Here is a 25,006-nt window from a genome sequence, read left to right on the forward strand (position 1 = left end):
GGGGGAGTAGTCCTTCATTTCAATAAGGTTTACTATTACAATTACTATCTGCATATCCTCACAAAGTCCAGGGATGTATTTCCTGTGAATACAGGGATCATACTATATTTTTATAAATTTTAATTTGTATCTTACACACACACACACACACCATAGATGGTTGAATCGGTCAATCCAGAATCCATAGATCTGGAGGGCTGCCTATAGATGCACCCTGCCTAGTTGGATACGATTAATCCCTGAGTTGTGGCTGTTCTTGTAGATCTCTGGAAGCAGACTGTATAAATATTGTGCATGAAAAACATCATGAAGTAATATCAGGTGCGCATGTGTGTATGTCATTTTGAAATTATGCGAATATCCAACTTGCATCACAAGCATTAAATGAACCCCTTCTGTTCAACCCCTATGGTATATTTTAAAATTAAAATGTATCTGTGTTTCTTGTTCCCAACATTTATATATAATTCCAACTTTTCAAAATTCCAGAGTGGTCCAGGATAAAATATGTTTGTGATTAAGTATTTTATCTAGATAGTTTGCGATGATGTACCTGTAAGAATTCCCTTTCTTTCTTGATTCCCCCACCCCTGCCCCCTTATGGTTTGTTAATAAGATTCAATCACTGATACCCAGTATGAAAAGGGCATTGCAGATAGGCCATCTTCTTTTTTGATTAGAATGGTAATTTTGTCCACTCCTCATCATAATTAAAGGTTGTTTCCTCATTTTCTGCAATTAAACGTAGTTATGAACAGAAGTACTCCTTTTAAAAATTAATGAAAGGTCTGACATTTTTGGTCTTTCTGAAGCACCCTGTAGCCAGATGCCCTCTGGAAAAGTTGAGGGATTTGATCCAAGTGCTCCTCTGCTTGATTGATGAACTAGAAGGTTAAAGATCGACATTTGCAATTTTTGCAGCTTATAGCTGCTCTTCTTAAACAATGTTTGCTAATAGCATAAGAAAGAGTCTCTAAGCTACTGAATGCTATAGAACACAGAGATGAGAGACAATTTGAAATCTGGTAAGAATTTGTAACTATATTAAGCTTGCTCACATGAACAAAGGCAGAGGTTTAAGTTCATGTGTCTTTCTCTGTGTGTATTTAAATATAATGGTCAGAATTCAATGGATGGTTGAGCTGATGAAACTCCTTCCATAAAGAAATTGAGGAGGATGGGCCCCCTCTTCACTACAGTGCACCCCAAAACAAGAAAGTATATAGTCAGTTTTGAGGTGGTGCTTGGAACTAAAGTGAGGAAGGAGAAAATGTACTACACTGACAGATGAAAGTCTGTATGGATTTGATTTTAGAGATATTAATTAAGACTTGCAATCTTACATATATGCTCTGTTTTTAATGTTCCACAATTCTTTAGTTTGAAGAGATTTTTAGAGAAATAGAATCCAATATGAAAGAGAAAGGATGGGTTTATATGACCAGGAAGAAGCTGCCAATGAATGGTGTCACCAGGGACAAGAGAATAGCATATCAATTGCAGGCATTTGGCCTGCAATTTGTTTACATTGATACTAGTCTTATGTGTTTACATTGATACTAGTCTTATTTTAGTCATTGAAGACCAGGACCCCTATTCCCCTTGGATACATTGATACTAGTCTTATTTTAGTCATTGAAGACCAGGACCCCTATTCCCCTTGGATACCAGAAGCAGTGGATGCTCAAGTCCCATTGTGTACAATGGTTTAATAAAATTGCTTCTCTTATACAAAGTGGCAAAAGCTAAATTTGCATTTAGGATTGTTGGGGATGGGATGGTGGCAGAAAGGAGAATGTTTTCAAGTGATGGTTGCTTGAATTAGTGGATATAGGGGAGCAAGTGTACAAGTGTACTCTTTCACTGTGGTATTTCTTTTGATGTGGAAAGAGAAAGAGCTGTGCTTGAGGACACTGGAATGTCAAGGGCAAAAACGATGCTATAGGTTTGATACTAAATGACAGATAGGTTTCAATGGCAGACATTGTGCAATAGGTACAAAATATTTATTTATTTATTTCATTAATTTTACTTATACAGTAGAGTCTCATTTATTCAGTCTTCTCTCATCCAACATTTTGAATTATCTAACGCTGTCTGCCTCCTGTCCAGAGCCACAGCGGTTTTAATACATTGCAATGTTTTGGTGCTAAATTCATAAATACAGTAATTGCTACATAATGTTACCATGTATTGAACTGCTTTTTCTGTCGATTTGTTGGAAAACATGATGTTTTGGTGCTTAATTTGTAAAATCATAATATAATTTGACGTTTAATAGGCTTCTCCTTAATCCCTCTTTACTATCCAACATGTTCCCTTATATTCTGCTAGCCAGTTTATGTTGGATAAGTGAGACTCAAGATGCCTCCCAATATATTATAAACAACACAGATTAAAAGTGTGCAAAATCAATAAACAGGAAAAAACATAAAAAATTAAAACAATTAAACCATGTATACAGTTAAAGCTAAAAGACAATATGCAAACTGTAAAACAAAACAGCACAATATACCTTTGTTATTTTGAATTCCATTGTTAGCTTTGCTTTGGCTCAGTCTCCAATTAATGGAGCTTGTTGCTCATTACTAACCCTAGTCCCATTTATTTCATTGTTATTGTAGTTTAGATAACTGGATCTAACCCTATATATAGTGTGTGATGTCCTTTGCAAAAGATAAGAACTTTTGTGCAGAGATTCACCGTAAAACTTGTCTTATCAGTGAGGAAATCTGAAAAGAGGGAATGGACATTTCATGGTTGTTGGTCTACATGCAACCTTTGGATCTCAAATTTGTGGCGCTCCAGAAACACTTCCCACCTGTTTTTGTAAACTATATTTCTTCAATTCTAAGATGAAACTTAAAAGTTAAACATTTAGTGGTCAAATGATTAAATTAGTAAACAAATATGATTGGCAGAAAAAAAATAACACCTTATCAAAACACCTTATCAAACAGGGAAGAACAACAAATATTTCTAAAAGAAAAAGAGAAATGAGAAAGACAGGGAAAGAGAAGAGAAGGAAAGGAAAGGGAAGGAGACCAGAAACCTGAATAACATCAAAGATTCCGATGTTCAGAACCAATAAAGAAGGTTGAACCAAAAGCACTAAGTTATTTCTAGGACAAGAAACTTTGAAAACATAGGAACATCATACAATTTGATATTTTGTACATATGGCTCAAATTCCAATTTTAAAACTTTTTTCTGATTGATCCTGAGAAAATTGCATTTTAATTCAGTAAACTTATTAGCTAACTTGAAATGTGGTGATCTTTTCTTTGTTTTCAGTATCCACCATGTCTCTAAAACTTCAAAAACGTTTGCAAGTGAGAGAATTTGAAAAATAAATATAACACCAAAACACACACACACACATACAGGAAAGTGATAAATATCTGTATGAAGGAAGTGCAAAATTAGTGTTGGCATGCACATTTTGCTTGCTTTATTTTCTGCTTTCCTGGACTATAACAAAAACATACTAAAATGCCAGCTGGTGTTAACATTGTTTGAATCATTCCAAGTTTATGGATGAAGGGAAATGATTTTTTGTTACTTGTTTTTGATTCCATTCCCCTATCCATTGCTGATACAAATAAAAGTGCTAAATCAGAAGTAGACAGAAAAGAAATGGTGATCTACTAGTGGGCCATTTTTGTTGGAGAATATCAGCCTACTTTGGATAGATGACAATCAATTGCTGAATTTTAACAACAGAACAAGAAAAAGGCTATACTAGGTAAATACCTCTGCCTCCTCCTTGCTGTGTATTGTAAGTGATCCCGATGGGCCTGCTTAGTTTGGAAATGGGGCCTTGCACACACACACTGAGAAACAGATTGCAGGAGAAGTTAGCATTTCATTTTGTGCTGAAAGCAGGCTATCTTCCTCAAAAGTGCCTGCATAATGCATGCAGTTGTTTATCATGCATAACGTTATTATAATAAACACCGAAGGATTTGTAGTGGGAACGATGAGTCACTTGTAAATTGTTGCCAAGTGGATAAAGAACACAATGTATTTACATAGCGCTTAACTCCTGTTATATTTGAAAGCAGTCGTCCGATGATAACGGCACAACAAGCGTAATCTGAAATATAACATGCTCTAAATCCTTTTTCATTCTCTTTTTTTCTCTTCTGTTTTCACTTGCAGGTTTCTTGAGCACTGGTGATCAAGCAGCTAAAGGAAACTATGGGCTTCTTGATCTCATTCAGGCTTTGAGGTGGACAAGTGAGAACATTGGGTTCTTTGGGGGCGATCCGCTGAGAATAACTGTTTTTGGATCTGGTGCCGGTGGTTCATGTGTCAATCTCTTGACTTTATCCCATTATTCTGAAGGTAACCGTTGGAGCAATTCAACCAAAGGTATTATTGCAGGTTGCAAATTTTGACGATTTTGGTGTCTGCATGCCACCATCATGATTTTTATGTGTTGCTCTTGTATATTGTATCTTGCTCTGTGTTTAAGGAATGCCAAAACCAATTCAATTTGCAAATATTAATACTCCTACATTTTGGAGAGATGGGGTGGATGGAAATAACTGGCACACAGAGGTGTAAACAGGATAACCTCTTCCTAGTTTATATAACTTCATTCTGGTTGTAATGGGCAACCATAAGGTTATTCTTTTGTTTTCCATTCTGTTATGAAATGAATGAGCAAGTTGTAGAGCAAGAGATCTGTGTCAGGTATACATTTCATAATCTGAATGGGAGAAAATGTATCACAGTAAGATGGAAATAATGAACATCAGGGGTAACTAATATGATATCAGGAAATGCACTGGTTGCCCATAGAGTCTTGGAGGGCTACACACACAACAACCTGTTCCACTCTCAGAAAGCCCCCCCCCCCAAAAAAACAAAAACAAACCCTAAGAGATGTGAAAGGCAACTTCATAGCAGATGGGTCCCTTCCCCATATTGTTTTAGGCACAGAGAGGTCTTTTTTTAAAACTAGAAATGACAATATTCTGGTTAAATAAAGGCTTTTCTTGAATAAATAAAAAAAGTCAGAGGTGAGGTGAAATCAGTTCTATACAATAACAAAAAAAGGAAGGACTACAAAAATAAGTTCAAGATATAGCATAATAAGTGTGACAGGAAATATTAGAACAGCTGCGTATTAAATGACATACTTTATATGTTTATTTATATCCCACCTTTCCCCACAATATAGGGGGATCAAGGCAGCAAAGAATAAATATGAAACAATGCAAATTAAAATAATGTAAATGCATTAAAATATAAAAATAAAAAAAATTAAATTATCTATGACATTTAAACCGTTGAACATTAAACTGTTAAAACTCCACATCTACACTAAAATCCCAGTGACCATCCCTCAAAGCCCACCTCTCAGTCCATAAATGTCCAATGGCGATGAACATTTTCACAAAAGGCATGCAGGGACCTTCTGGTCTCTCTGGAGAAAAAGTTCCAAAGTTTTGAAGCAGCCATGAAAAAGGCCCTAATGACTTGACTTGAGTAAATTAATTTTGCTAGATGTTACAGTATGAAACAAGTAGGCAATACAGATTAATATAGTATGGCCTCTCTATAGATGGGGAAATGTTCTTGAACTTACCATGAAAGCAGGAAACTAGATAATCGTGAACGTTATTTAAATGAACAACTTCTGGATTCTGGATCAAACTGCATTATTTTGAGGTATAATTTGGATGCCTCAGGATAATGCGGCCCCCTACACCAAACATAGTGTAGTGTAGATGCACTTTAAAAATTTAAAACCATTGAATTGATTTGCCTTCTTACTGGTTTAGAATTTGAAGGCCAAACATTTTGCCTTAAATTCATACAGAAAATTATAATGTTTGAAACCATACAAAAATACTCCTACTCCTTAAAGCCTATTAGAATCTGTGTGATCCTGAATACATCCATACTTTTTGCAGTCTTTCACTTCCTCTTCACTTATCTAACTACTTGGAAATGGATGATTGAAGAGTTGGAAGAGACATTGTGGGCCATCCAGTCCAACCCCCTGTCAAGAAGCAGGAAAATCACATTGAAAGCACCCCCGACAGATGGCCATGCAGCCTCTGTTTAAAAGCCTCCAAAGAAGGAGCCTCCACCACACTCTGGGGCAGAGAATTCCACTGCTGAACAGCTCTCACAATCAGGAAGTTATTCCTCATGTTAAGGTGGAATCTCCTTTACTAAATCATTGTTCCGCGTCCAAATCTCAGGAGCAGCAGGAAAAAAACTCCCTCTCTCCTCCCTATGACTTCCCCTCACATATTTATACATGGCCATCATGTTTCCCTTGAGCCTTCTCTTCTGCAGGCTAAACATGCCCAGCTCTTTAAGCCGCTCCTCATATGGCTTGTTCTCCACACCCTTGATCTTTTTAGTTGCCCTCCTCTGGACATATTCCAGCTTGTCAACATCTCCCTTCAATTGCAGTGTCCAGAATTGGACATAGTATTCCAGGTGTGATCTGACCAAGGAAGAACAGAATGGAATTACTGTTTTAAAAATGTTTTATTAATGTTATCAATAAAATACTTTCAATAAAATGTTATTAATAACAGTAATAAATCAATGCAACCAAAAATAATAAATAAAATTACTGATAGCAGAAAATTCCATCTTTCTTTGCTTTTACTATGCATGCACACACATACACACATATATATAATGAAAAATGGGTAGCTGTGGAAATCCCTGGAAAGCTCAAAATGGCTTTAGGGCAGTGGTTCTCAACCTGGGATCCCCAGATGTTTTTGGCCTACAACTCCAGAAATCCCAGCCAGTTTACCAGCTGTTAGGATTTCTGGGAATTGAAGGCCAAAAACATCTGAGGACCCCAGGTTGAGAACCACTGCTTTAGGGAATGTATATTGCTACTTTCTCTACCCCTATTGGGAATGCCTTGAATATTGTATACCGCAACTGTGTTTTTATTTTGGATTTTTTTTTCTTTTAATTTAAGAGTGGTTTTACTCATTCATTTTTTTTAAAAAAAATTGTACCATGGTGTGATTTTAAGTTGAAGTTGATTTTTGTAAAAAAAAAAAACCTGGCATTAGGTCACTATGGGTCAAAAATGACTTGAAGGCACACATCAACAATGTATGACCAACTGTGTCTAGCAGAAGGAGCCCTCAAGGTTATCTACATCCATCATCATCCATCACAAAAATGTCAATAATGAGGTCTCTTAAGAATTAACAGGTAGCATTGCACAATTAATATTGTATTAAGTGCTATGTGTACCTCTCCTATTAATAATCTAGTTCTTGATTATTATTGATTGTCAAGATATTGGAGTCATCATTAAACATGATGCATTTTAAGATTAAGAATAAACTATAGTCTACTTAGGCTTGCCAGGTGAAATAAGGGGCAGGGTCTTTAATGAGAATTTCAGTGGATATCATTTGGTCACTAAGGGAAACGACGTATCTGGCTGAATAGGACTTTATGAGCTTGTCTATGATGTTGGAAACAGCTGATTTCCTGTTTCCTGTGGAACTTGGTGGAAATATCTCTACTCTAGGCTTCATAACACTAAAACCTAGAATTGTTACATCCCTATCTTAGTCTCCTAAGGGTGCTTTCTTTGGAAAGAAAGTTAGTGACATTCACAGTGTACATGACCCCAAGTGTATATCAACAGTCATCAAGGGCTTGTTTAGCTTTATATGAGCAGAATTGTCTGTGGGAAAGTTCAGCGACACAGCTCTCTTTCTCAAGACTAATGGCAGGGCCACTGCAAACTGTTATCTACTGTGAAGAAAATGGGCACTTAGTTCAGAAGTCTTTTGTCTGAATGTGTTGTGAATTTCACTCCTTGCCTTCCAAGGAAAGATCAAGTGTTTTTCCCCATGTGTGATCCATTTGTCAAAGTATCAAGGTCACTTCTATGTCTTCTCCCACTTGCTCTAGAGTTGGTATATCTCTTTTCTCATGTAGAAAAGGCAAGCAACAAGACAAAAAAAAGCATATGGTTCCTCAGGCTATCATCCGTGTCGTTTGATAAATCCTCCACCCATGAAACATTTCAGGGAAGAGGAACTGTAATTTACTTCATGTGCTTTGTTGGTTTATTAGATTTATTTTATATACGGGCTCCCTTTACAAAATTTTGTGTATACAAAATGTTCTACATGTAAACAAATAAAAGCAAAACACGATGGCCAAGATTGTAGATTATCAGCAATCTAAGTACAGCCAACCTTCCACATTTGTGGATTTGACTTTTGCAGATTTGATTATTCACAAATTGGATTAATGTTCTTTAAGAATTTATTAGATCTCCAGTATAACTCTATGATCTGCTTCCAACAGAAGTTGATTATATAGCTGTTCTGGAGAACCTAGAGGTTCTTAAAGAGAACATCTCTTTAGCAATCTCTAGATCCTCTAACACAACTCTATGGTCAGCATCCAGATCAATTAGAAGTTGATCACAGAGTTGTAAGAGATAACCTAATGGTTACTAGGGAGGTATTGTCTAAGATAAAAAATAACACTTTTTATTTGTGATTTTCCCACCTTCATTGGGGGCCTATGCCCCTAACCCAGAAGTTCTCAACCTGTGGGTCCCCAGATGTTTTCACCTTCAACTCCCAGAAATCCTAACACCTGGTAAACTGACTGGGATTTCTTGGACTTGTAGGCCAAAACACCTGGGGACCCACAGGTTTAGAACCACTGCCCTAACCCCAGTGATTGTGAAGGGCTGAGAATGGCATCTCTTGGTGTGAACCCCACCCCAATCCAGACCTCCAGGGCAGAAGGTGATGTAAGTGATGGTTATGATCCCGTATTAATTGAAGCTCAACAGGCTGATGATTTCAACCCTTGCTCAGTAGCATACTCTCAAGAAACAATCAGAAGAGTACTCCTTTGCAATTCTTGCTTGCAGAAGATAATGCTTGTGGGATGATCAACAGACCTCTATCACTTACAGCAGCTGTTACCTAGTGAGTCAGGACTGGGTCATTTTTATGATTTCTACACTATTAAGTAGGTAGGTACTGTGAATACATATTAGTTATGAACGAGAACTCTAGGGCTATATCTACACTGCAGAATTATAACAGTTTGACACTATGTTAATTGTCATAGCTCAGTGCTATGGAATTCTGGAACTTGTAATTTTGTGTGATTTTTACTATTTCTTGTCAGAGACTTTTGGTGCCACAACAAGCTACAAATTAAAGGATTCCATTGAAATGGTGGTGTTTGGGGGTGAGATGAAGAGGGAAAGAAATTGTAAAAGTGCTTAATACAAAAGCTTCTGAAGCTACTCTTTTTCTAAAGTCCTCTTTTTGTTGTTATGTGTTGTCAAATCAACTTTGTCTTATGGCAACCCAATGACTGATGGATCCTTGGCAATTAAAAGAATTGCTCAGGTCTTACAAACTTGTGGTCACTGGCCATCGCTTTCTTTACTAAAGAAATTCATGTGCCATGTGGTTTTCCTACTGCGTTCCACTTTATTAAACATTATTGTATGTGTTTTTCTCTCCCAATGAGTCAAACTATTTCATGATATGTCCAAATATGATAGCGAAAGCTTGGAGTTCAGCACCCTCTGCTTCTCTTCAACATCTATCAAATTTTCATTTTTATAAAGTTAAATATCTACACCCTACACACACATAAAAACACAGATAGAGAGCAGGGGAAGAGAGAGGTGTTTTTCAATTTCAGAATTCTGGATAAGGGGTGATCAAGTTGCGCTCATGTGGGAGGCACACTTATGGGGGCAGGGTTATTTCCAATTTTAGGGCCCTTCTACAAAGGCCCAAACCCATGATAATTAAGGGGTTTCCAAATGACAGCTCAGGTAAATCCAGATTAATCCAAGTAAATTGGATTTTTCCAGTTTACTTTGGATTAATAAAATACCTACACAGATCCAGATCTTACTGAAAAGTCCAGATCTGTTGAGGTACTGGCCCTGTGGGGATTGACTCCCAGGGACACGTTCCAGTCAATTCCCATAACCATGCCTCCTGGAACCCAAAAGAGCAGGAGGGCAGCCCCTTCCCTCCCCCCTCCCCTCCCCCCTCCCCTCCCCAATTACTGGAGGGGCCCTCTGCACGGATCTCCTGGCACTTGGAGGATTGCATCTACTAGTCACCCTCTGAGGGAAAGCCCTGGGTTGTGGGAGAGGATGGGGACTAAAACTTGGGGGAAAGTGTGTGGGGGGGAGGGGGGTAGCCTGTTTCCACTCAGGTTTTTAGTTAAGTGTAGGAAGGCCCTTAGGTGATTTTCTTAAAGGAAGAGGTATTAGTATTCTTGGCTAGAGATCTCTAGTTCCTTCCTAAATTAAAATACAGAGAAAACACAGAACCACATACAACAGGATTTCACAGGATGAGACTGTGGTGGTGAAGTGGAATCATAGTGCTATAAATTTGTAAGGTGAAAGCACCCTGCATCTTCTCAGACCAAACCCTTAATTTTGGGATGCAAAAACATGGAAAACAAATTTCTAAATCTCATTTTTTAAAGGTCTGGGTGGCATTTGATTAGATGTAAATGAATCTGTATGGAATATGGAATTGGAACTTGATCCAAATCACCAGATTTGGCTCTGAACTGAATTCAAAAACACTTGCACTGTCCTAGGAGAAAGCAAGAAACAGTGGGCACCTAAATAATTATTTGCAATTAAACCTTCAAAACTGAATAAATGCAGATCATTACCACTCCCTTTTTCAAACCTCTTCCTTACTGCTGCATCACACTGTCACTTCTTATTATCTCTTTGATATGCAGAAGATAATAGATGATTGATGCCCCATGCTTAAAAGTGATAGTACCCAAATATATTTTCAGAAGGCAGAGGCACTTCCTGATAAACAATTCATTAGATGTAATTATATCTGTATTTGGCACAACCAGCACCTGCCAGACACATGTGAACTTTGTTGATGCACACTAGTGAATTAATAGTGTCAGCATGGGCGGCATTCCCCTAATTCATGCATTCATATATTTCTGTTGTTTATTTCTTAATGGCTTAATATTTATCTGAAGCTGGGAAAAGACAGATTTTTTAAACTACTATCCAAGGGGGCAGTCCCCATGCCCATTCCACCTCTGGGGACTCTGGCAGCCTGCAGAAGAGGGATTACAGTGCCCCCTGCCCCCCCCCCATTTCACCCCAAAATATACCGTAAAAGGCTTCTCCAGAAGTCCCAGTGTGTTGATGTGATGTGCCAAGGGTTTTGGAGAGAGAAAGAGGGGACCCAAAACCCCTGGCACATCACGTCAACACACTATTAATTCACTAGTGTCCAGAGCATGAAAAGGACAGGGTTTCAGGCAAGGAATATTTATGAGTTGTAAACAAGACTTCCTGGAGCTTTTCCATAGTTCCATTGGACTAGTAGCTCCCATATTTCCTACTTTTGTTTTTAGAAATCTAAATATTTTGTTAATGGGCAGTGAAGAGGAAAATTATTGGAGATAGTTACTCCTACTTATGGTGAGACATTTTTCTGGTATCTTTCTTTCCTCTTACACCCCGTAACACTCACCAGAATGGACAATTGGGGAGAGGAGGTCATGGTGCTGGCTTGAAATCCAAGTTTTCTTAAATTTTCGGATTCATCTGCCCCTCTTTCATCTGATAGAGCAAACTTTCAACATGTGGAAGTTAAATCCAGCCCACTGCTCTGCTCAGATAACTTTAAACATGTAGAGCAGTGGTTCTCAACCTGTAGGTCCCCAGATGTTTTGGCTTTCAACTCCCAGAAATCCTAACAGCTGGTAAATTGGGATTTCTGGGAGTTGTAGGCCAAAACACCTGGGGACCCACAGGTTTAGAACCACTGATTTAGAGATATGAATTGCTGTAGGAGTTATGCCCCTCCCTTTGAAAGTTCATTTGCACATACAACATATGTGAACCAACCTCATACATAAAATGTATAGGGACTGCTGCACAGACTTTTCATGGTGTTTCTAGTTTATTGCTAAAGCATGTGAATCCATAAAGCAATGCATTTCATCTCCCAGTTGAGAAGTGTTCTCAATACATATGTGAGCCTTCAGATTTTGAATAATCAATGACCATTCTGCCCAGGGTTTAGGGAGCTGAACTGTCAAAACAAAATGATGCAACAAATTGTATTGTATTTCAGACATAACAAGAGAAGATGTGGCTCACTTGAAAAAAATATGCTGTTTAGTAGGGCTGGGCGATTTCGTTCGTTAATTTTGTAATTCGTTATTAATTCGTTATTTTTTTGATAACGAAGCAATATTGAACCATTCAGGAGCAACTAAAAAATGAAACGAATTTTTTAATTCGTTTCGTAATTATTTCGTAATTGGTTCGAAATCGTTTTGAAATCGTTTCGAAATCATTTTGTTATTATTTCTGCATGTCTGGTGCAAGTTTTAGGGTTGCTGTTTGTTTTCTCAGTGAAAAAAAAAATATAATTATCGCACCAACAGTCAACAACAGAGGGAGAGGGAAGCTTCAGAAGTTCCCCCTGTCCCATTTGGAGGTTTTTTTAGCGTATTGCGCAATCGCGTCCGCCATTAACGAATCGATTCGTTATTGTTTCGTAATTGTTTCGTAATTTCTGAAATTTCGTAAATTTCGAACTTTTTTTAAGGAAAATTTCGGAATTCTTTTAAAAATCGAAACGCAAAACCCCCCTAAAAACGAATCCAGTTTAGAAACAATTTTTTCCGTGGTTACCCAGCTCTACTGTTTAGTGAAGGCTATGCAAAAAGAAGAGAACAGCATTGAATCAGTCAAGGAAGCTGTGGCTCTGAGTTTGTAAAATCTGCTAATGATAGGGCCTCTTTCAAGGCCCTCACTCTTAGGATTGTCAAAACCATAAGTCAAAGCCAATTTGACATCATATGACAACAATAACAATTTGTTTATTTAAAACACATACAACATCTATCGTCTGTTAACCTAGTAGGACCCTCAAGGCAATGTCTGGCAGATAAAATATTTAAAACCCCAGAAAACATTTTGAAATGCCCCGATAAAACCATTTTAACACGGACTAAAACAAGTCCTTAAAATAGTTTAAAATGTGTAGTCAGAGCAGCCACATAATCTCTAGACTAACAGAGGTTTGGGCTCAGTGCAACTTTTATTTGTTTAATGTTGGCTCAGTTTATGCATTTATTACTCGGTGCAAATCATACCTTGGGGTTCCACTGGACTTGCGATTTGTCTCTGTCTATTTTGCAATTGTTTATTCTGTAACTCTGGAGGCTGTTCCATGGCTCTGATGAAGTTATGTATTTGTAGGCTTAAGTGGTCTTGTGTTATTATGTTAGTAAACATTGCTCTCTAAAAGTAACTATTTGAAAAATAGGAAACTAGAAAATTCAAGTTTAGAATCATAGTAATAACTAACTACTTTTGGACCTTGTACCAATTGCTTTTTAAAGCACCTTTGCAAGCTCTTTTTCTACTCTTTCACCCATTTTCATTATCACAGTTCAATGGAAAAAGGATTTTCTTCTTTAAAAGAGCTGAACAGAGCTTTATGGTTTGAGAATTTTGACCAGTTTAACTCAATCAAGCCATTAATGGAGCATTTAACAAGCTTTTCAGTTGACATCAGCACTTTCAGGAAAGGCGGATTTCTTTACAGGCTTGCCCATAAACTAGTTAAGCAGAGTAACTGAGGTTTAACTGTTGCAGAGCAATTGAACTCAAATGGGCTGCAGGGTGGTGTGAAAGTGTGGAACTGGACCAAAATGAACAAAATAAATTTCAACAAGGAGAAATGTAAGATACTTTACTTTGGCAGAAAAAAAAATGAAATGCACAAATACAGGATGGGTGGTGTGACTTGACAACAGTATATGTGAAGAAAGATATTGGAGTCTTAAGGCCCTTCTGCACAGACCAAAAATCCGAAAGGAATTGGGATTTTAAATCTCACTTCCTCTCAGAATGGAGGCCACACAACTGGCCCAAACCCTGGGATTTTGCAGGGAGATAGTGACTAGATGATCTCCTCTGCTGGTCCAAGATCAGGAAGGCTTCCTCCTCCCTACTCCCATTTCCCTTTCAACTTACCAGAGGAAGACTTCATTTGAGCCTGCAGTCTTTTTCCTTTCTTCCCTACTCCCTTGGAAGAGTCAAAAGAGGATGTTGGGTAGGGGGATTTCTCCTCCTGTTGGTTCTTCCAGGAAGGAGGGAGAGGGGAAGAGGCACCAGGCCTTCATTGGAGCCTTCCTCTGGTAAGTTGAGAGGGAAATGTGGCCACAGAAGAAGTCTACAGGGGAGGAAAGAAAAGCATATGCTTTTCATGCCTACAGGTATTACAAAAACATGGAAAGGTGCACTTTTTTTTAGAAGGATTTGGGTTAAAGGGTTCCTGTTTAACACGTGCTTTCCAAATGTCTGAAAAGCCCAGCAAGACATGTGGATAGCTTCCCCCCCCCCCCCCCGCAAGAAAATCATGTGCTTTTGTGTATGTGTGGGGTGGAGATGGGGGTGGACTAGAACCAGAGAACAATCACATTTTTATAATATGATTGTTCCCAGATAAAAGGGCTGTATATAACCACCCTCTGTTATTAGACTGATATTCCTGGTTTTCTCTTTGAACTGCTAGGAACAAAGATATGTCAATGCATAAAATATATAGCAAATCTTCAGAAGTGTTATTTCAGTTGCCCAAAAGAAAATATCTACTCTCCCATAAAATATATTGGTTTTAAATCATACTCTCAAAAGACCAAAAAAAAAAAAAAAGAAGAAATCTTCATTAAGTTAATGGCAGCAAAAAAAGCCAATGGGATTTTGGCCTGCATCAATAGGAATATAGTGTCTAGATCCAGGGAAGTCATGCTACCCCTCCCTTCTGCCTTGGTCAAACCACACCTGGAATATTGTGTCCAATTCTGGGCACCACAATTGAAGAGAGATATTGACAAGCTGGAATGTGTCCAGAGGAGAGTGACTAAAATGATCAAGGGTCTGGAGAACAAGCTGTATGAGGAGCGGCTTAAAGAGCTGGGTATATTTAGCCTGAAGAATAGAAGGCTGAGAGCAGACATGGTTGCCATGTAAAAATATGTGAGGGGAATTCAGGTGAGAGGAAGGGAGGAGGGAGCAAGCTTGTTTTCTGCTTCCCTGGAGACTAGGATGGCTTCAAACTACAAGAAAGGAGATTACATCTGAGCATGAGGAAGAACTTCCTGACTGTGAGAGCTGTTCAGCAGTGGAACTCTCTGCCCCAGAGTGTGGTGGAGGCTCCTTCTTTGGAAGCTTTTAAACAGAGGCTGAATGGCCATCTGTTGGGGGTGCTTTGAATGCAATTTTCCTGCTTCTTGGCAGGGTGTTGGACTGGATGGCCAATGAGGTCTCTTCCAACTCTTTGATTCTATGATTCTAATGTATGTGATTTACTTTCAGAATTTCATGTATTCAGCATACAAGTACATTGCTTATTAATTCAAAGTTTAAACCAGGGGTCCTCAAACTTTTTAAACAGAGGGCCAGGTCACAGACCCTCAAACTGTTGGAGGGCCAGATTATAATTTGGAAAAAAGAAGAAGAATGAATTCCAATGCTCACCGCACATATCTTATTTGTAGTGCAAAAAACACACAAAAACAATACAATAATTAAAATGAAGAGCATTTTTAGCAAATATAAACTTATTAGTATTTCAGTGGGAAGTGTGGACCTGCTTTTGGCTGATGAGATAGGATTGTTGTTGTTATTGTGTGCTTTCAAGTTGTTTCAGACTTAGGTTGACCCTGAGCGAGGGCCGGGTAAATGACCTTGGAGTGCCGTATCCGGCCCCCGGGCCTTAGTTTGAGGACCCCTGGTTTATACTGTTCTTTAGGCATTCTCTTTTAGTTTCTTCTTTGTTACATACAGACTAACATTCTCTTCAGTCTAATACATTACTAAACATTGACTCAGTAAAGACTCACTATACACTCAGCATACTGACACTAACTGACTTCTAAACGGTACTGCTTCTGAGATAAACTCTAAACCTCAGAAGTCAATGCTTCTTTTTCTCATTCCTCCTATAATCCAGTTCCATGTTTGCATTTACTTGGGATGTTTTAAAATATATGGCAAAATGCATATATTTTGCCATATATTTCAGTCAACATACAAACTGAAATCCACTTTTGTATGCTTTTTTAAACTGTCAAGAAAAATGTTGCACCATATGGCAAAGTGCAATCTCTGTTGGATAACAAAATTCCAATTAACCTGAGTGGTGCACAGAAAATATAATTTCATATAGAAATTTGAACATACTGAAATTCCCACTCAAAAATGGTCAAGGTCCTCAGAACTAAGTAATTAGCCCAAATCAAACACAGTTGCTGTCTACCTGTAAAAACAAGTATATTAATCATGATAATGTTTGAAACTGGTCATATTGACTAAATATTGCTATCAGAATTGGGCATGTTGTTTGCATTTCTTTCCAGAAAGCTAGTTAATTGCAGCAGATTTTGCTTACGCACTACATTTACAAACAACCAATGGTTGATCTGATCTGATTGTGTAAAGGGTAGATATTTAAAATTAAATGAACATGCTCAAAAATGTTGTCCAACACTCATTAATTGCTTTCTACCTATATAAGAAAGGAAGGATGTGTGTATATAGGGTAACATTAGTTAAACATTCTCTTTAAAATGTTTGAATGCCCATTCACACTATACCATTAAAGCATTATTATTACACTTCGACTGCCATGTTTCCATTCCATGGAATTCTGGGACTGGCAATTTAGGGAGAGGTATTTAGGATTTTAGTTTTCCAGTGTTTCACCAAACTACAAACCCTGGATTCCATAGGATGAAACCACGGCAACTTACAGCGGAACAATGGTGTTGCATTTGTGTAGTATGCATGTATTCTATACCTATAAAAACAGTATACCGAGAGTTAAAAATTTTGTCTAGTCAGTTCAGAATTTTAGCCCTGTTAGATGTGAGAAACGCAGGTCTGATGTGGTCTTTTTTTCTTTTAAACAAATGAAATCACATTATTCATGGGTGAGGAAATGAGATATTTCTCATTTCGTATCAGATTCTGAAACAGTTCCTATAAATTTTAGTGTATGGTTTAACAATATAATTCAGGACAAGCCATTTTCCTCTTGGAAACACTATTATAATATAGGCAGCAATAAATAAATTGTATGAGTCCTTCCCAGTCCTTCTATTCTGTGGCCAATGTCACTGAGTGTACGGCAGAATTCTGCATCCAATAGCACTCCAGTTTTTCATATTCTTTTCTCCTCCCCATTAAATATCTGAAAAAAACACCTATTGCTGTGTATATATAATATTGCTGAAAGGTTTCCACTTTGTTTACTTTCCTTATTAATCTACAATAAATAAAGTGATATTCATATTACTTATGACACTATCATATAATTTCACTGCACACTTAACAATTCAGTGCTCCTCCCATCCACCCCCACCCCAAAATTTTACATTGCAATGATACGGTGCCTTCTTTAGACAGCTGAAACATTTTAAGCATGTATCCATCTACTTAGTTATTTCTTTATTGTCACTTTTCTAACCTGCTCCTCTACTTTCCTATACAGGACTCTTTCAAAGGGCAATTGCTCAAAGTGGAACAGCTCTCTCCAGCTGGGCAGTCAGCTTCCAGCCTGCAAAATATGCAAGGATGTTGGCTACAAAAGTTGGTTGCAATGTGTCAGATACTGTTGAATTGGTAGAATGTCTACAGAAGAAGCCTTACCGAGAACTTGTTGACCAGGATATCCAACCAGCTCGATACCACATAGCCTTTGGGCCAGTTATTGATGGAGATGTGATCCCAGATGATCCTCAGATATTGATGGAGCAAGGAGAGTTCCTGAACTATGATATAATGCTGGGAGTTAACCAAGGAGAAGGGCTGAAATTTGTTGAAAACATTGTTGATAGTGAAGATGGCATATCTGCAAGTGACTTTGACTTTGCAGTTTCAAACTTTGTTGATAATTTATATGGATACCCTGAAGGCAAAGATATATTGAGAGAAACCATTAAATTTATGTATACTGACTGGGCAGATAGACACAATCCTGAGACAAGAAGGAAAACACTCTTGGCTCTGTTTACCGATCATCAGTGGGTTGCACCAGCAGTGGCTACAGCTGATCTTCATTCGAATTTTGGATCACCCACATATTTTTATGCCTTTTATCATCATTGCCAAACAGATCAGGTACCTGCATGGGCAGATGCTGCCCATGGAGATGAGGTTCCTTATGTATTAGGAATCCCAATGATTGGTCCTACAGAATTATTTCCTTGTAATTTTTCAAAAAATGATGTCATGCTAAGTGCAGTGGTGATGACGTACTGGACAAACTTTGCAAAAACTGGGTAAGTACTGGCTGATGATATAGTCAAACAATCCATATGAAACATTTGGTCAGATCAGATACTACCCTTTTGCATGTTATCCAGAACACAAAAAAAGGAATATTTATTTGTGCAAGGTTTTTAACATTGGTCACTGTGAGTTTATTAAATACTTTCATACCTTAAAGCATCACATGTTCATAAAGAGCTGCCCATATAAAATAATCAAGCAAGTGTAATGTAGAATTCATAACTAGACGTAATCACTACTAAGAGGTCAGTTTATCTCTTATGATCTGTTTGAAGAAAATAATAACACATATACTTGGAAAAAATCTGATGACATTTTATCTTCTATATAGGGTAGGGTATTTATGTGTTAACCAGTTACTTGGATAGTGGGACATAGCATGGGAAACATAGATAACAGAAACAGAAGCATTCGCTGCCTCACAAACTGAACTTTTAGTGAGGAAATCAGAATCAAAATATGGATTAGAAGTAGGATTACATCTATATATGGAAATGCATTCAAATCTCACCACAAATACTGTCAAAGGACCACATTGAGTGATACAATAATGCCATCGTACATATGTAATCAGCACGTATGGAAGATGAATTATTCCCTTTGTATGTATTACATTTAAGATTTGGGATAATGTAAATGTCTTGAAAACAATTTATGTTACAACAAAAGCATGCATATTTATTATGCTGATTTATAATGGACATTTGTCTTTTGAAGATAAATGTGAAGGGTCTTCAGATGGCTGAGTCTAATAGCCTTATTACAAAGGCCAAGTGAAGTAGCCTGGTTTCTGGAGGAAACAGAGGGGCAACGGGCCACATACAGCTCCCTTTTGGTGATGCTTCCCCCCATCATATGTGGAAAGCACTGCCCTTCTGGGAAATCTGTGCTGTCTCCATTGGTGCCAACAAATGGGAAGTCTCCCATATTGGCAGGAAGCATGCAAAGATATTTTCACCCTGGTTAAGGGTGGGGCCTTTGCCAGAAGTCACATAACATTGTGTGATGGCCAGTGTGGGGCTCCATCCCCAAAACAGGATGGAAGCATCCTAAGACACTGAATTTGGTGCGTGTAATGAGGTTGTTAAACTTGGCTGTGAAAACACTAGGTGGTTTTAGTTAAACCCTCTGCAAAATGAGGACAAATACTGCCCCACTTAATGGTATTATAAGGGTATTTGAACCACTTCAAATACTTTGAAAAGTGCTAGTTAAGCACTTGTTTTGTTGTTAAGATTTCTGTTTTTGGTGAACAGCAGGCAAGCAGAAGGTGCATTAAATTCAATAATTAACATGAATTCATAGGGCATATAAAATAAAATAAAGACTACAGCATCCTATACACTCACTGAACAGAATAGCTCTTATTTCTGAGTACTGATACATAGATGTTGTAAATGGCTTTAAATGCAGGAACTTGTCTAATATTGGAGGACAAGGTAGGTATGATGAGTGAGTAAATCTTTAGAGACAACTTGTCACTGAATACCAGGAGCTGGTAGGTAAAAACATTTAGTGCTATTGACATAAAGTGTAGATTTCCTAGAGGCAAATCTATGATAACTTCTTTAAAATTTGGGCTCAAACCTAGAACAGATTAATAATTTGACTGACTCTGAAGCTGGTACTAAACTACGTGCACTTTCTGATCTAACAGAGCTCTTTTTATGATCTTGCTTGTCACAACATTTTTTATTTTAGCAAGTGAGATGGACCTACATATTTTACAGTGGAAGCCTTTCTGCAGTTCTGTATATTTTAGAGAACTTAACCAAAGGCAATAAAGATGGATCCAAATGTAGCCATATACTCAGAACCGAACTACTTAAATCAATAGTCATGCTAATGATAGTTAACTGGCAAGTTCCATTTATTTCAGTGGTTTTACTCTGAATGCATAATTATGTTTAGATTAAACTCTCATCATTCTGTGTTTTGTGACATGCTGGTGCTATGTGTGAAGGTGAAAAGGGTCCCCTTGGAAGCATGGAACAATTTTCATAAAAGCTTAATGTGTCCATTTGTTTCTTTCTAGGGATCCAAATCAACCAGTCCCACAAGATACAAAGTTCATTCACACAAAACCCAATCGTTTTGAGGAAGTAGCATGGACCAGATATTCTCAAAAAGACCAACTTTACCTTCATATTGGATTAAAACCACGAGTGAAAGAACATTACAGAGCCAACAAGGTGAACCTGTGGTTGGAACTTGTACCTCACCTGCACAATCTTAATGATATTTCACAGTATACCTCTACGACAACAAAAGTGCCATCAACTGATATTACTTTCAGGCCAACCCGGAAAAATCTGGTACCTGTAACTTCAGCCTTTCCTACAGCCAAGCAAGATGATCCCAAACAACCACCAAGCCTAATTTCTGGAGATCAACGAGACTATTCCACGGAATTGAGTGTAACTATTGCTGTTGGAGCCTCTTTGCTGTTCCTGAACATATTAGCTTTTGCAGCATTATATTACAAAAAGGATAAGAGAAGACATGACGTCCACCGGAGATGTAGCCCTCAGCGTACAACTACCAATGATCTCACCCATGCACAAGAAGAGGAAATAATGTCCCTCCAAATGAAGCACAGTGATTTGGGTCATGAATGTGAATCCATCCATCCACATGAGGTGGTTCTCAGGACCGCCTGCCCCCCAGACTACACACTAGCTATGAGGCGGTCACCTGATGATATTCCTTTAATGACCCCAAACACCATTACAATGATTCCCAACACTATACCTGGGATTCAGCCACTACACACATTTAATACATTTACCGGTGGACAGAATAACACCCTGCCCCATCCTCACCCACATCCACATCCACACCCCCATTCACATTCAACAACTAGGGTATAGCCAAAACAAGATGAAACAAACTTTTATTTTTTTGGCGGATTACAGTGGGTTATAATTACAGAAGACTTCACTTGGCTTTTGACCTACAAGACTCTTACTATTTAAATATGGAGGGATATTATGTGAATATACATATCAAGAACTTTGGGGATTTGGGGAAAATGCATTGTACATATATACAAATGAACTTTTAAAAAAGTATAACTTTTTGCAGTTGCTTGAAGCAATTGTCCTGAATGATACTTTTTACATTCACATTCAAGTATTAATTTTTTTGAGGATTTAAGTTACATAATGGCATTTGGCATGTGCAACACAAAAGTGGGAAAGAAATGATGACTGATTATTGGGTTTTTTTCCTTTAAAAAGTTCTTTGAATATGCACAAGGGACACATTAATGGAATGTCAGCTAATTTTCACCCGTTTTGTTTGGAACTGTTTTCTTGTGTAGACCATATTTACATATTTGGATAAGTATACAAAGCACCAATGTTGTTAAAGGCCTTAGGAAGGGGGTCATAAGCTGAGATCTGCCCATTTAAAAAAAGGAAGAAAGGAGTTTTATAATCTGGCAGATATGACATTATCACATAAGTGCTGTCAGTATAAACATTATGGGAATAAAGGATAATGGATATTTTTAGCACGATGTGCATGATCATTTGTTATGCTTGGTGGCTGTGCTACTGACTATGATGTAATCAAAATTCTTCTTATTCCATTGGAGTCCTCAATAGAAGCTTCTTCCCTCAATTGGCATGCCCTATAAAAAGTTTCTTCTCAAGAAGAGGGAAAAAAAAATCTTAGTGACAACCCCAAAATCTCCAGTAGCTTCTCCATAATAGAAGGCAGTATATCTTACGTTGTTTGACTGTACTCAACAGTAGTGAACCCATATGGATGGGAATTCCAAAAGAAGACAATAGACAATAGTATTTTTCTGCCTGATTAAGTTATAGTGCTTACAATATCAATAAGTCATCTTTTAATGAAGCATATTTTCCATATGTTGAATAAAACACTCCAAAGATTTATTTTCAAGGAATATTTTAGACTATATAAAGATGTCCCTCCCTAAATAATCTCCACAATTACAATTCTAGATTTATTTATTTCTTTTTTGACGAATTACAATGCATGTGGTCCAGTTTGCTTGAGTATGTTCAAGCTGGTTCCTTTTTGCTCTGTTTATCTTCTGCATTTCTGAGTTTACTGGAATTTTCAGAAAAGCGATATCTGCAGAGTATAATTTTGCTATATGAGGAGTACAATTACAATCTGGAAATTTTTCAGTTCTGCATCTTAGTTAACATGGTCCTGATTTGAAAGGAATGGTCTAAAATAACAGTAAGGTCTTTGTTCCTCACCCTGTTATTTTCAAGTTTAAAGAAAATGGTATGTCACAGTCATTAAAAATGTTTGTATGTGTAATCAGATGTACATTTATATAAAAAAAGAGAAAAAATTGAGATGGACTAAAGAGCACATCCCTTATGAATACATTCTCTCTTTTTCCTGTATTATATTTCTATTAGAGTAAAGTTATGTGATTTTTATTTTATTTTGCATTTTTTCAAATTACTAGCAATTTTGATAGTTTGTAAGATAATGCGCAGAACTTTCTCTGACAAACTAACTGCAGTAACAGAAATGTTTCTTTTCAGTTACTCTTTTTCAAGATTGAGAGCTTATTACACACACAACAAATTGTATACTACTTGATGGGAAAAAATTCTTTGTACTTCTGGGCCATTCTTGTTGGCCCCACTGAGTGAAAAAAAATAAAGCTAATCTGGATAATGAATATTATAATTATTCCAATGCTAAGAGACCTGATATTTGCTCATTAAAGAGCTCAAATGTTTATTGCTGTTTTGTCATTTTTTAAAAAATGAAGTAACGGTAGCTGTCTCAGAATAAAGAGCTATTTCTTGAGACCAGTCTGGCTTTTGAAGACTTCAGTATGCCTCCTACAGTGAAAATTAAACTAAAATTGTTTACTTTTTGGACTGAAACACCTTAAAATTCTTCATAAGGACTGTGTTCCTTATGTAATGTGACCATATTGTGAATGTGTAAGTAATAAGCTGCAATCCAGTGTATGCATTGCTTACCGGAAAAAAGTTGGGTTTAATTCTGAATAAATATGTGTAAGATTGAACTGTGTACAATATATTTGGCCATATATTTGGCATAAAGTTGGCATTACTAGAAGCTTTGGAATGCTTTAAAACATTCAAAATCTCCCCCAGAGTTATTTTAAAATATTTCACATTTGCATATAAAAGGGTATATAGCCGATAAGCATTAATAAAATCAGTTATCTCAAGGATAGGAGTCATAAAATGAAACTGGAAAGTATGTCTTAATTGCAAACACATTCCTGAGCATTAATTTTTGAACTACATTTCTTAATGCAGCATAGAATGGTGGCCCTGCTTGTCAAAAAATAATTTCCCCTGTAGAAGATGAATTAGGGCAAGTCTTCAAAATTCAGGGTGGTCGATGTGCAATTTTTGCCTGATGTGGTTGTGACTGTGACCTGCCAAATGTAAACCAATAAAAAGAATTGTTTGCCATCAGATAGCTATTGTTTAATCAGAGGATTGTATTGTGCTACTTGATTGCTGGAAAGGAAATGGGGGAAAATACCTTCAAATAAAAGATGGCTATAAAACAATGATCACACATTGGAAAACTACAATGGAAAACAATATTGATGTGTTTTGTTACCATTATTACTATTGAATGTTTTCCCATAGTATTAATAGTACTTATCCATATAACCTCTGATTACTGTTTACTTTTTAATTGAAAATATTAAGGCATTATTGAGATAGTCAATAATTATGATATGAAGAATGAGCATTGCAATGCAACTATGTAACTTCCTCTTTTTACCAGTTCACAAACCATGGTTGTGACTCTTCACAGTTGACAATGAAACACATGCATGTGTAACTATATAGCAGCCATGGGCAAATTTTCTAACTTTGGGGCCACATGGTGGGCCAGAGAGGAGTGGATGGGGTCCTCTCCAAGTCTCCTCCCTGCCTTTCTTCCCCTTCCTCTATTCTTTCGGAGACAGAAAGTGAAGGAAAGATGGGAAACATTAAGATTCCAAAAGAGTTAGCCTTTTTCAGGATGAGGTGGTGGATGGGAGAGAGAAAGTATATACATTAGACCCCATATTGCCTACTCCTGATATAGAATCCTAGAGCTGCAAGAGACCCTTGAGGGCCATCCAGTCCAACCCCCTGCCATGCAAGAAGGCACAATCAAAGCACTCTCGATAGACAGCCTCTGTGGAAAAGCCTCCAGAGAAGGAGAGTCCACCATACTCCCAGGCAGCCAATGCCACTCTCCAACAACTCTTACTCTCAGAAAGTTCTTCCTAATCTATTCAGTCTAATCTCTTTCCTTGTCATTTGAAACCATTGCTCCCTTGTTCCCTGGTCTCTAAAGCAGCAGAAAGTGAAATTTCCCCCTTCTCCTCAATGGGACATTCTTTTAAATCTTGAAATATGGTTCTCATGTTCCCTCTCTACTTTCTCTTCTCCCAGCTAAACATTCCCTAGGAGGAAGGAATAAGAAAAGGAAGGAAGAAAGGGAGAAAGAGAAGGAAAGATGGATGGAAGGAAGTGTGGGAGGGAATGAAAAGGGGAAAGGTGAGGAGGAAGGGAAGAGAGAAGGAAGGAAAGACAAAAGGGAAGGAAGGGAGGAAGGAAGGGAGGAAGGAAGGAAGGAAGGAAGGAGAAAGAG

The 25,006-nt window shown here is 37.6% G+C and overlaps 1 protein-coding gene across 11 annotated transcripts in view; it reads left to right on the forward strand.

Annotated features, from left to right (window-relative positions):
* The window catches only part of NLGN1 (neuroligin 1), a 782,169-nt gene extending 758,343 nt beyond the window's left edge, over positions 1-23,826 (forward strand). For 7 of the 11 annotated variants that reach the window (XM_060767500.2, XM_067466048.1, XM_060767499.2 and 4 more), the window contains 3 exons: positions 4,162-4,374; positions 17,574-18,363; positions 20,409-23,826. In XM_060767500.2, coding sequence (XP_060623483.1) covers positions 4,162-4,374; positions 17,574-18,363; positions 20,409-21,243 — 1,838 coding nt within the window. In that variant the 3' untranslated portion in view covers positions 21,244-23,826. The remainder of the gene's footprint in view (positions 1-4,161; positions 4,375-17,573; positions 18,364-20,408) is intronic. The other 4 variants (XM_060767502.2, XM_060767505.2, XM_060767507.2 and 1 more) reach the window with 2 other exon arrangements.
* Positions 23,827-25,006: the final 1,180 nt, after the last annotated feature.

This window comes from Anolis sagrei, chromosome 3 (genome assembly GCF_037176765.1).
Source record: "Anolis sagrei isolate rAnoSag1 chromosome 3, rAnoSag1.mat, whole genome shotgun sequence".
Lineage (NCBI taxonomy): Eukaryota > Metazoa > Chordata > Lepidosauria > Squamata > Dactyloidae > Anolis > Anolis sagrei.